The 13,616-nt window shown below is 38.9% G+C and overlaps 1 protein-coding gene across 1 annotated transcript in view; it reads left to right on the top strand.

Annotated features, from left to right (window-relative positions):
• Positions 1-702: 702 nt before the first annotated feature.
• LOC141333649 (glutamate receptor-interacting protein 1-like) overlaps positions 703-13,616 on the top strand; it is a 331,685-nt gene continuing 318,771 nt past the window's right edge. The window contains exon 1 of the mRNA XM_073838710.1: positions 703-878. Within this exon, the coding sequence (XP_073694811.1) occupies positions 824-878 (55 nt within the window). The 5' untranslated portion in view covers positions 703-823. The remainder of the gene's footprint in view (positions 879-13,616) is intronic.

Here is a 13,616-nt window from a genome sequence, read left to right as displayed (position 1 = left end):
ATGACAATTTTTCCTTTTACATTATCGCATATCAAAATGACTTTTAATTCAGACTCAACAACTCAGTCGATCAAGTCATGAATTGCACTTTAATGCATTTTTTTTAGATTACATACTACATCCAGACAAAAAGTGAATTTAATGATGCATTTGGTGTTGATTTGTTTTTATTATTTAAATTAACAGCCATTATGGTCCAGACAGAAAATCTATTACATTAAATAATTTGATTCTGTTGAAGTATTTGACCTAAATGAACAGAACACTCCTAGAAAAGTAATAAACCTCCAAGAAGGCAAAGAAAATCAATTCCAGGGGGCAAATATTGCCTCTAAATATAAAAAAAGTTCACTTCTGACACTGCCTCTGCCTCACACCCACATCAACCCACCCCATTATGGGAATGAATGCGACCACACACACACACTTTTAAAACAGTGGAATAGACCATCATCAGCCTTGTTGTACACAATTACACTTCATTACACACTAACATAAACGTCTGTGGGGATGGCGTTTACATTTATAGCCTACTAGGGCTGCAGTATGACGCTTCACCGTGACAGAATAATGAGAAAATTCTAGGCTGGAAGGTAGAAACGCGAAAGACTTTATTGTAGTGGGTTGTAGTGGGCACCTTCACGTTCGTGTGTCTGCTCACACCCCCAGCTCGGCTCCACAACGAGGCTGAGGGAGACACGGCATTCAATTACACCGGCTGCCAGTGAATAGAAGGGACGAGGCGCGGGGAAATGCACGCCTGTGCCGTCAGTGAAATGCGCCTGAGATTTAGCCCCTGAATGCACACGACGCCGCCACCGAAATGCCGGGCTGGAAGAAAAATATCCCCGCTTGCTTGCAAGCCGACCAAGAAGGAGGTATGAAAAGCAGTGCTTTAATAGTTTTGCTTTTGCACGGGTGTTGTTTCGGGGGCGCGTTCTATTTATTGTTATGGTTTCGCGGTTTGTTTGTTACACTGTAACTGTTGATGTTTGGCGCGAAATGTTTGGAACATTCGGCGCTATGTTTTATCAACTTTTTCCCGGTGATCAGTGGATTGAGAGATAATACCGCGCCCGCCGCGAGGAATTCCGTAGTAATGCACTTGTTCGGCCGGTTGCTTTTCGTAAATCGACATTTTACAAGCTGTTTACGTTTACTCTTCTGTCTTGAATGCATTTGTATCTCTGCTGTTGCCAAACACCGCCCATATTGATAGTATAGACAGTATATTTGATGTTCATACCACTCAGCGTTAAAAATGTTGCCTACAGTCATGACATTTCTGTCGCTTCCACTTGGCTTGGCTGATAAGCATGTGTATGCAGTATGTGACAGTTCATTTCCTATTCGCGAAGCGAATGTATAATACACACCAATGGAATCGTGTGATTGTACTAGTGTATGTCTATCATACAGGCATATGCTTTCGCTTTAAAAGTCTCCATAGCCGTAGGGCATGAATTGCACCTCGTTGCCGCCTGTAGTCCTTGTTATTTAACGTTTAAACTGTGTAAATACTACTGATTTTGTCTTTCCTCACGCCCAGGTGATTTTGCGTTAGAATTCGCCGACAGAATTGCACTATTCAGCACCTCATGAAATTTTATCCATCACAGCCATGCATGTCGAGTAAAACGGGTCTGAATGGTCAGGGGAAGAAGTCAGATGCACTTGCCCACAGCAAACAAGCAGTGCACACCGAGCTTGAGTTTATAATGAATCAAATCAAAGCAGCGTGGAGTGATCATGTTTCAGAGGACGTTGGAATATGTTTGCACACGTGGTTTGTCGGTGTAAAGATTGTTTGTTATAGGTATAAAGCAGCACTTATTGACAAGACTTAGTGTTGATGCAGTGCAGTTGTTTTTTAGATTGTTGTTTTTGCAGTTTAGTTGTCACTTGATTGTTTATACGCACAAGTATATTCTGATTAAGTACGGAATATGTATTCGCTATGTTAACGTGTTAATCTGATTACAAGAAATACGATTGTGTTTACATACTGAATTAGATTGCTGTCATGTTTTTGTATTAATCACATTTCTGACACATCCATCTTATTCTGTATCCATACAAATATCATTCTGCAGTGTGATAACAGACAGTTACGTTACTGAAAGTCAATGAAAATTCTGAGAAACCTGTTTTGGAGCAAAGAGAATTGCTCTCCAAACATTACAAGAAATTGCAGTTCATTGCAGCAGTAATGGGTTGAATAAATTAGCACGGAAAATGAATATATAAATGGAAAACGCAAGCCTGACTACAGTATTTCCACAAGTTAATTGTACATGAATGGGTTTTTTCTCCTAAAATACAAGCTTAACCAGAATATGCTCAAATAATCAGATGAATGGGTTCTGGATGGGTTTTGTCTTTTTATGTAATTGTGAATGGGATGATTCTCTGACGTTCGCATTGACATGCTACGGTGTGGTTCTAAGACACCTATATTAATACACCATGTGTTGAAAAGTATTTGTGACCCTGGACCACAAAACCAGTCATAAGGGTAATTTTTTTTTTTTAAATTGAGTTTTATACATCATATTAAAACTGAATTAATAAGCAGGAATCTGAGGGTGAGAATCAAAATATTGAGAAAATCACCTTTGAAGTTGTCCAAATGCATATTTCTAATCAAAAATTAGGTTTTGATATATTTATGGTAGGAAATGTACAAAATGTCTTCATGGAACATTTGGCTTAAACTAAAAATGGATCATTTTGACCAATACAATGTATTTTTGGCTATTGCTACAAATATACCCATGCTACTTATGACTGGTTTTGTGGTCCCGAATCACATTTGAGATCACGTCTGCATTTCTTAGATGGCTTAAACGTCTCTTTCAGGTGTTGAATATGAACGTTCAGCCATTGTCATCATGACTCAGGCCTGATGAATTTCACTTCACCATTGTGTCATGGATGATTTCACCTCGGAGTTGCTTGTGCATGAGCCATGCTTTCCTTGAGACTCTGTAAAAGTGTTTACATCCTTTTTATAGCGTCTTTTTAGAATGCAAACGTAAAGGCTTATTTTATTAGATGAGGTTATTTTAAGCCACTCGCAATCGAACAACAAAACATACATGTATCTGCCACAGCATGAGTCAGTACTCAGTATGATATATATGGTGTATAATGCCAAGTATTTAAGCTTTATTGGAAAGCTGCAGATCTACTTTTTGCATGCCGTTAGTGCCATCTTCAGCACGCTGGCACTCGTGATCTGGTGCCCTGCTGCCTGGCAATGTGGCATGTAATTGGGTTTGAGGGGAACCAGCGGGGGCCGAATGAGCCCCTTCATACAAAACAGGGATATTGCAAGAAGCTGTGGATGATGCTGTGTCCTTGGATCGGTGCGGAACTGCTATGGCTTGCAAGCCTCCTCCACCTCCTCCTCTGTGTTTTTGTATTGAAAGGGTAGAGAGATCTAGGGCATGGAGGGTAAAGCTTTGTATGGATGTCTTTTAGATCCTGCTTCTCTTGTGTGCTACAGGACTGCGGTTGTTGGAACAAATAGGTTTGCGTTTTATCATTCTTTTCGGAATTGAATTTAAGGATATCTATCTGCATTTAATGCTTGGATCTTGAGCATACAGGTGTGCTTGTCTGTGCACCTCGAGGCAGTGCATCCATCCTATGTTAGGTAAAGATGCAATTCATCATCGGAGCTAATAAGATCATTTAATCAGATCTCTGGACTTGGTGATGGATCGAATGAGAGTATTCAGTTTATAACAGCAGCCAGAAATATCTGAAATATGATGTATGAGCAGGTTTGAATTATGCGACACGAGTCAGACTTGCGGTGTCTGTCTCGACATATTGATTAAATGCTTATCGTTTTACAGAGATACTGATTACATAAAGGAGGATGTTTATTGAGCATTTTTATTTAGTTGCAAACTTTCATAATTGTCACCTTGCATATTTGTATTGAACATCAGCGGTGTCACGGTGAGTTAAGAAAAAATATTCACACGTTGATTTCATAATTAGACAATCTGGCACCTGATTTATTCATTTATTTAGCTTGTATTGTGTTTTTGTTAATTGGAAAATGTTACTGCTCTTTTTTTTTTTTTTTTTTGCTGAAAGACTCCAGGGCTGTTATTTGCAATATGTCATGATAAAATTCAGCTCGCCTTTCAGCGTTTGGAGCTGAATGCCCATATGTGTTGCGTTAAACAAATGAGTCAGTAATCAAGATCGTATAAACACAAAGCAAACACAGGATGGTGACGTGTTACATTGTCTCAGTATCTCTCTTAGTTATGAATGGGGGAATGGCCTGTAGTCATTCGCAAAAGCACAGACTTGTTTTGCTATCTGATCTGTTTTGAAGCAGCTGAACCGCTAGAACAACAGATTAATGTCAGTTCCGCACCTGAAGCCGAATGATGATATTTGCCTCTTGAAATCGGTAATTGTGCATTTTTATAGAAGTGTGTGGGGAGGAGTGGAGGCATCACATTTGTGCATTCATACGTGCTTATCGCTGCCTCACCATTATTCCGTACTTGTGATTTTCCTCTGGCTAGAATGAGAGGGCAAAATGAGAGAGGGGAATTGGAATTGAAGTGGGGTGATTCAGTGCCCCCATCATGCTGCAATCAGATGTATGCTGGTCAACCCACATGACCTTTGGACATTTTAGTATTATAATCAGGTAGTCTTTGGGCAGGAACTTTTAAGTATTTGTTTTTGAGGTTATATAGACTTTAAAATAGTTTTTTGTAATTGGCTTTGATATTAAATTAATACTATCCCAGCTTCAGTCTAGAGACAATTGGGTCATTGTGTCAAATCAACCAAATTTCAGAAACTTCCCCAGCTCAAATTTTTGATTTTGCTAATGTTTTTTTCTGAAGAATAATAAATGTAGTGATGTAAGCCAAAATATTAAATGTCATAGATGAATATTAACTGAGTAATGCACTATTTTGTAGAGGGAGGATTCAGAGCAAAATTACAGGGGGTAAAAATTACTTCAGAAAGATGGCAGCATGCTAATATTATTTTTACACAGAGATTGGTAGTTCTATTAGTAAAAGCTGTTGACTTTAGCAATCTTTGTTACATTGTGTACCAATGGTGACCATTTAAAAAAATAGGGAAACGGCACTTTTCAAGTTTTTACTACAGGGAAGTATTTAATATATTTTTATGTCCTTTTAGATAGTGGGTCTTATCCAACTTTCCTTTTGGCATCTTCATTTTTGAGGCCCTATATGGTTCGGTTCCAAAGATACTGGAATTTAAATATGGCTCATATCATATTTCAGTCATCAAAAACCCAATGTTTGCACCCCAATTTGGAAAAGAGGAATGTCTGAATGAAGAAATAATGTTGAAACTAGAAATGTTTATGGGTTGCATCTGTCAAAACAACTGCATTCAATCATACCTGTCTGAGTGTTATAAATATTCTTTTTCCAAAGTGTGCATGCATATAACTCAAGAAGTTGTAAAGGAAACACCATATGATTTTAGATTCTAGTTTTTAGTAAACTTTTCCTTTGGAATCTTCATTTTCAAGGCCCTGCATCTTTCAGTTCCAGAGATATGGGGATCTCAATGCTGCTCCATATTCAGATTGTTGAATATTACCCATTTTCTTAAGTGCTTAAACTCAAATGTTGGTCACTTTAAGTACAACTTTTCTCATTTTTGATTTGTCACCATTGGCACGCAATGCAACAAATATCACTAAAGTCAAATGAACTACCAATCTGTGTAAAACCTTGTAATTTGGCTCTCAGGTGAAAATTGCCATTTTGCCATCCTCTACAAAATAGTGGATTACTCAGTAAAGATACACCCATGACATTTAATATTTTGACTTTCGTCGCTATACATGTCTATTGACCTCTGGTTGAGTTGACACGGAATGACCCAACTGTAAGTTGGTGGTGTTATAAATATTGCACTGTTTCTTTAAGTATTGTGACCAGCCTTACATGACAACATTGACTCAGCCAATGGTTTGAGTTTGAGGCAGGACTGTCCGTTTTACTGACCAATGGCAGGGTCAGTGAGCATTCAGGAAACATGCTTGAAAAAGGTAATAATGTTAATAATTGGCAGAATGGCAATAATTAAAAATGGCCTCTCTCTTATTTCTGTTTACTTGTGTAAAACAATATAGCTACACTACCTTCAAAACTTCTTAAGGCAGCCTATTCTGTTTGTGCTTTATTGTATTTTGTCAAAAGGAGAAGTTTCCCAGAGGTTTGTCACTGTCAGCAGTATGGGGTAATAGCCTCTCAGGTCATGATGGAAACATAACATGGCCAAGTCAAGTTTTTGAATGATTGCTTTCGGAAAAAAAGAAATTGCTTTTTGTTTTTATTTTTTTCCTCCAGAACTGCCGTTCAGCTCATGTCATTTGTGGTAGCAGCAAGTACAAACATGTCTCAATTCACAAAGATAATATGGCGTGTGGGTTGTAAGATCCCTATGGCTCTAGGCAGGAAAGGTGTGCGAGTTTCATATGGACTTTGTTGGAAAAACTGCTGCAGACTCTCTAAAACTAGGAGAATCTATTGAAACAATGTCAAGTGGGTTTTTCGCTCACAGAGGCCATTGCAAACATTTTCAGGGCTCAACAATAAGGATGGCCCCAAGCCAGTGTAAGAGCGTTAAGGGCCAGCTAACAGCATTGAGCCAGTGCTGCATTCAAATAAATGTTTTGTGTGTGAGATCTGTGCTAATATTAGCAGTGGAAGTCAAATCTGAACTGCTGGCCCAGCTGTGACAACAGTTTTTGTTAAGCCCTGATTATTCTCAATTCATTTCGCTACTATCTCTGTGTAGTTCTATCCAGAAACACAAGAGACCAAGTAACCTTGAGAACATAGTAACTGAAATGCTCTGACATGCAGCAGTGATTTGCTGGAGCGTGATTCAACTCAAGGCTGTGGAACATGCACTCCACCTCTGACCTGTTAAGGTCATGGCGAGTTTCCCGATTAGGACGGTGGTAACATTGTTCCAATGGGGATTATATTTCTGTGACGTGAGGTCAAGTTTTACGTGTACATTTTATTTGTGTGCCTGTGTGTGTGACGTCTAGCAGTCCTTGGTCTTCAGCTGTTTGGGATTACGCCAAAAACTTCAATTTTGCATTGACCACAACCCTTTAAAACAACCCCCACCCCGCTCTGCTCCGCTCATTAAGGTAGTTTGAAAAGGTTGCCATCATGAGGAATATGCAAAAGCACAATCAACCGATACTAATTGGACCCCAGCGTTCCTCTCCGATGTAGGATCAATAGTTGGAGATTAATGGTGTGATGTGTCAGCATGCAACATGGAATAAATAGAAGGACCTAAAGCACCACAGGAAGAGCCTGCAGTGAATGGATCAACACAGAGGCTTGATTTTTTATGTTTTTCCTTGCTAATCATGTTTTTATGATGAACACTGGGGAGATTTTATTCAGAAAATGAATAAATTTTATTTTTTATTTTTTATCTTGGCCTAATTTGGCCTAAACATCTGCCATTCTTTTTATTTTATATTTTGTTACCTTGTAAGGCTTTGAAACTGAGAAATTCGTTTGGCTGTACTGCTCAGACAACTTGCACAATAGTAAAACCAACATGAATCGTGATAAAATTGTGATATTTCTGAAAAAAATCATGATATGATGTTTTTGCCTTATTGCCCACCCCTAGTGTGAATGAAAAATATAAAGGCATTAATGGGAAGTCTACTTTAAAAAAAAATAAGTGAACAACTCACACACTTTGATAAAACCACTTTGTTACATCAAAATAAGACTTAAAATGGCATAATAGCATGATCTGTGGGAGTTTTTAGTGAGTAATCAACTGAAATTTAAAGTAATTCTCTGTGTCTGTGACCAATATTCACCAAGCTTTGATGACTGCTGCACACCACTGGCGTAGGTGTATTACCTTTTTATAGTTCTCTTTTTTTTGTTGAAATATTAAATAAAGATTTCTTGTCTTTTTTTGTACACATTTGTACAGAAAAATACTGGCCTTTTATGAACATTTAAATAAAAATAGCCTTTGTGTGATTTGTTCTAGCATTGGTTTTAAGTCTTGCAGGGTGGATGAGCATGTTTCGCTGATGACCTTTGATTTGATTAGCATGAAATGTTGTTCAGCACACTTTTGCAGCATTAGATAACTGATCTGATTTATCAGTGCAGGTGAGATAATGAGTTGTTCCCGTTTGTGATTGTGAGCCTGCAGAATGACAGAACTGGATGCTGCAATCAGGTGTTGCACCCCAGGGTAAGCTATTTATCTCAATACCAAATCATCAAGAGAGGAAGAGGCAAAGGAAGGTGACTGACTGATTGTTTTCTTCTTTACTGTCTTATTAAAGATGAACTCAACCTGAGTTCTTGTGTGTTCGAGTGGGTAAAGCTTGTTAAAATGCAATGAAGCCTTGGTGGCCTTTGCACAAATCGCCAATAAATAAGCATAAATAATCGTAATTTGTCTTGTCGGGAAAAGGGCTGGAACAAAGGGTCACTTAAATGGGAACAACGGATGCAAAATTCACTTTTACATGGTGTTTGCATATAAATGTGGTGTGTGGACACAACCACCCTACAGTGATAAAAATCCATTTACTCCTTTTTTTTTAACCCCCCCCCCCAAAAAAAAAAAACAGAAGCTGTCTCGATTATCAAGCCGTTTTGATTTTCTGCGCAATGTGACCTCATACTGCTCAGGCCCCGCCCACAACAAACACTCGAGCAGCTATAGCGACAACAGTGTCTCATAAGCATTGCAGGTGTTTTGTATTTGAATGTAAAAGTGAACATAAGTCTTAATTTTCTCCCAAAATGAGAGCCACTGAGGACACAGTGGATTAGTTTTGTTCTTTAAACACATAACAGAAGGAATGGCCAGAGTGAGCAGAGCTCATTATCATTTAAAGAGACATGTACCGAAACAAGTCGCTGTGGACAGAGCAGTTTTTGAAAAGGGTGTCGTTTTACACGACCAATGAGGAATTTTAACCTTCATTTCATGAAGACCCTAAAGTATCATCCGATGTCCCATTTTCCAACAACAGTTGGATGGAACCAGTCCTCACCATATGCTTTTTCGATAGTCCATTTCATTCACATTATTATTTTGTACTTTTGGGGGCTCAAGTAGCGCATTATTGAATTCTATACCTTTTTATTTTTCCAAACTGGTTTCCAAACACCTCATCAGTCAATCCTGTCCTAAATTTTGCATCATTGTTTGAGCTAGAAGTGGATTTTTCAAGAAAAAGTACTTGAATATCCCACCCAGTGCACTATGCATTGGCATAATTTTTTCACCTTCAAATGAATCCCGCACTTTGTGCTGAAAGCTCGCTGGGAGTTTTATGCCCTCACATCAGCCTCTTGTAACTACAAGCAACTCTGCTTTACTCCTCAGTAGTGGTTTAATTTTACTCGTCTGACCCAGTATGTAGGTGGGAGGAGTGGCACACAAAGGTAGACACTCTCTCCTCTTTTTACTTCCCTCAGTGTCAGAACAGCAAGTAGAAGCTCTTTTGTACTGTCACAATTGTCAGTTCAAACGGCTATCGATTTTTGTACTGGACTTCTGAGTGTTGAGATGGGAGGGGTTTGTCGTCTTGTCCTTTTCTGTGTGTACCGAGTCCATCGCTCTCAAGTACTGAGAAGACGCAAGTAATTGCTTGGAGTGAAAAGCCTTTCACATGTGGTGCCTTACCACCCTGAACAAATTGGACAGAGATCAATCAGTGTCTTAGGATAGGGGGAAAAAAAGACATCCATACCAAATTTGCAAGTTTTTCCAAATCTGGAAGGCTAGCAAGTGTATCCCTTTGGTTTGATTTACAAGGGCATAATTTAAAATCCGGCTGTTTAACCTCAAAAAATATGTGCAATTATATGTGCTAATATTCTAAAATCTCCTTGGATTTCTTCCCTTTAATATTGCGCATTTGCATGCCTCCAAGGAACCTAAATTATACTTATGAAGTCAAGCTCCCCTGAGTCAATTCATTCATTCGTGTGTGAAAAGAGAATCCGTGACCTGTTCTTACTCAAGGACTAGTTTTCCACGCCAACTGACGATTTCTGAAAGAGCGCTCTGCATCAAAGCGCATTGAAGCAGGATGCTGCCTGTCCATCACTCGTTACTAGCTCTATTCTCTCGTGTCACCATCTTTTCTCCTGAATCCATTTTTACCACGCTGACTTGTGAGACAATAGAAAACCGAAAGAGAACCAAGGCCCGACAGGAGGCTCAAATCATACCAATGTGCCCCACTGCGTAGTTCATATCGCACAGCGCTGTTATTTTCTCCGCCTTTGGCGACCGCACCTCTACAGCTCGTCGGATGTGGTAGAATTGCATCCTGAGGTTATCAAACGGTGATGATTCAGCCGGAGCACAGAGGCACACACAGATCCTTGCGTGGGTACAGCTAATTACAGGTTGAACTCGAATGTGACGGCCGCTGTTATCTGTATTATCATCATATCTAAAAGATCTCCAGAGGATGGAAGGGGCTTTCATTTCTGACACAATACGGAAGTGGCATCTGAGAAACTGGGGGCTCTTTGAACCATCAGGAGAGTGTGACAAAATGAAGGGTGATTTTTGAGTCCTCCAGTCTGAGATTCATTTTCACACTTGCCTGTGAAACTGGAAAAAATAATGTTCCTTTTCATGAGTTTATTATTTTCGGGGGTAGTTGCTAAACCAAACATTTGAAAATATAAGTATAAATTTTCATTCAGTGAATAGCGCACAAAGCTATTGCTAGACTTTCATCTCAAAATCTCTGATCTGTCAGCTCTCTTAAAAATTGGTAATTGACACCTCTTAAAGTTTGCTGAAAACAGTGGCTGTATTAGCTGTCTGAGGTTATTTCATTCCAAATCCTCCTCTTTAGTCAGTGCAAGATACGTCATAGACTGTATCCACCTTATAATGAGAAGAATAACAACGTGCAGTAAACGGTAAAACAGTTTGCACTAGGGATGCAACGATACCATTTTTTCAAAACCGATCCGATACCAAAAATTCTGAGTATCAGCCGATACCGATACCGATATCAGTGGGGGTATTTTACCTTCAAAACTAAAGAATGTATACAATTCACTTTGTCATTAAGATTTATTTGCTTTGAGGTAAAGAAAGAAATGCCAAATCTGCTTGCACATTGTTGGATTAAAAAAAGGGGGGAAAAAGAGATACATGCATGAGTGCAATCAAATTCATAAATTCATATTAAGATTAATGTTTTGAAAATAACATTTTGAAAACAGAAATATTACAGATATAAATAACTGAACAGATCTGCCAGCAGATGGCGGCAAGACACTGATTTAATTACTGAATCATTTCATTGATTTGATTCGTTCGAACGGATGGTTCATTCATGAATAAAGCAAGTGACTCTCTGTTTGAATGGGAAATTGAATCATTTCACTAGATTCGTTTAAAAACGCACGTTCATTCATAAACGTAACACCGCTGTGTTTGAATGGAGATGCGCAGCGGCTCAGTTGTGACTTGTTTCAGATTAATTTTGATGACGAAATAGAGCAAAATCAGGCAATAGTGTTATAGTCAGACAATGCAAGTCATTTAATAATAACTTATTTATTTAACTGCTGTATTAAACAATATCTCATTTACAAAGCATTTACAAAGAAAGTATTACAAAACTGTCACTCGGTTCGCAAAGTCCTTGTGTTCTTTTGCGTGATGCTTTTGAAGATGCTTGATTAAATTTGTGGTGTTGTAATTCGAAACACTACTTCCACCTCTTGAAACTTTGGCTTTGCAAATATTGCAATTTGCACTGCTACTAGCTGCTGTATCAAGAGTAAAATATTTCCAAATCAGGGACATGTTTACCGCGCTGAGGTAGACTTTGCATGTGAAAGTTCCCTCTGAACTCGCCTCTCACACTCACGTCACATGTGCTTGTGTAAGCAGCGCAACGTATTTTAAATGTATTTAATTTTAAAGGCAATGTTTTAATATAATTGTGTTCTTGTATGAATTATTATAGTTTTTACAGTAGACTTATTTCTTGCTATTTATTTAATCAAACTCTGGTAACGGTATCGAATTTGGATCGGTCACACATCACCGATATCCGATCCATTCAAAAAGCTTGATCCAGAGTATCGGATCGATGCAACCCTAGTTTGCACTACAAACCAGTGTGTTGATAATTAAGATATTACATTAAAATATGGTAAGAAATACCAATTTGCAATATCAAGCAGCAAAATGAGCTGTTTTGCACAGCTAAAAATAGCTGGATGTGGATAAGACTGGAAGCGGGACCCATAAAATTAGTCTGTGCCCACTCTTACATGAAGAAAAATGTGGATAGGGTGGTAGTATTTGGCATAGGTTCCTTTCACTCCGCTTTCTTATTTCTCATCTAAACACGGTGAAATCACAATGAAAGTCTTTGAATTTCCCTTGATAGCAAAGCACAACCTAGCTAATGTGTTTCTTGTTGGTTTTGTCTGATATTTGGTTTCTTCCCCTTCTTTTTTCCCTCTTTGGTTTTCTCTACATTCAGAGTCAAAGTGTGGAAGGTCCTTGCTAAGTGAAGCAGATAAAGCTGTCATGTACTGCTAAGTAGTAATACATATTGACATGTCCGCTAACTAGAAGGGAAGGAAATTACTTTGGGAAAGGAAGAAGTGATAAAGTGACTGAAGGTCTTACAAGCCTTTGGAATACCTTTTCTTGAGGAAAAAAAAAAGATCTGCGTTTGCACGCTGATAGCAGTCTGTGCCAAATGCACCTAATACTTTGTCCCTCTTTATCTCATTTTATTTCCCTCATGCATGTACAACTAGCTTTTTGTTCTCAATTGGCATGAATTCTCATTTATTCCAGCTGCAGAGTATAATGGCTTTTCAACGTGCATCTTTTTATCTCTAGAAGGTGACTCGGCACGCTGCTGAACACAGGCAGTTGTCTCTTGAAGCCAAGCGAGATGGTAACATGAGGGGACAGCTTGTGACCCAGAGGTTGCAGCTGTCTTTTAGAGGAAACAAATGTAGATCAGAAAGGAGTCCAGTTTGCGCATTTTCATGCATTGATGATGGTGCCAAGATGTAAAATATTCTCAAGGTGGATCCCATTTTAAAGCTATGTAGGAGCTCAAGCGTTAAAAATTGTGCGTATGTGTTTTTCTCGCAGGGTTTTCCTATTTAACAAATGAGCGCACACCTTGCATGCAAATGCACCCAAATCACATTGCACTTAAACAAGCCCTGTGGCTACAGAATTACCCAGTTTTACAAAACAACACAGTGCATCTGCTAGTAAACATGCATGTTGCACTTGTTGATAAGCAGTATAATTATGATGGCTTTTGATTGCCGGTCACTGCCCTTTATAACAAGCCATAAGGTTGGGGTCAATCAACATTGGTCGGTTGTTTTTTCTGCTGCTGCTGCTGTTTCCTGTCTTTTTCCTACTCCTCCTGCATTAACCACACTCGCGGGATCAGTCTTTTATTTATTATGATGGATGCTTATGAGCCGCAGAGCATCGTAGTTTTAGTGCGTGCTGGCCCCGGTGCTGGAAGTGTAAGGATGCCAGGAGATGCT

The sequence above is a fragment of the Garra rufa genome, chromosome 4 (genome assembly GCF_049309525.1).
Source record: "Garra rufa chromosome 4, GarRuf1.0, whole genome shotgun sequence".
Lineage (NCBI taxonomy): Eukaryota > Metazoa > Chordata > Actinopteri > Cypriniformes > Cyprinidae > Garra > Garra rufa.
This window is presented reverse-complemented; position numbering and strand designations above follow the sequence as displayed.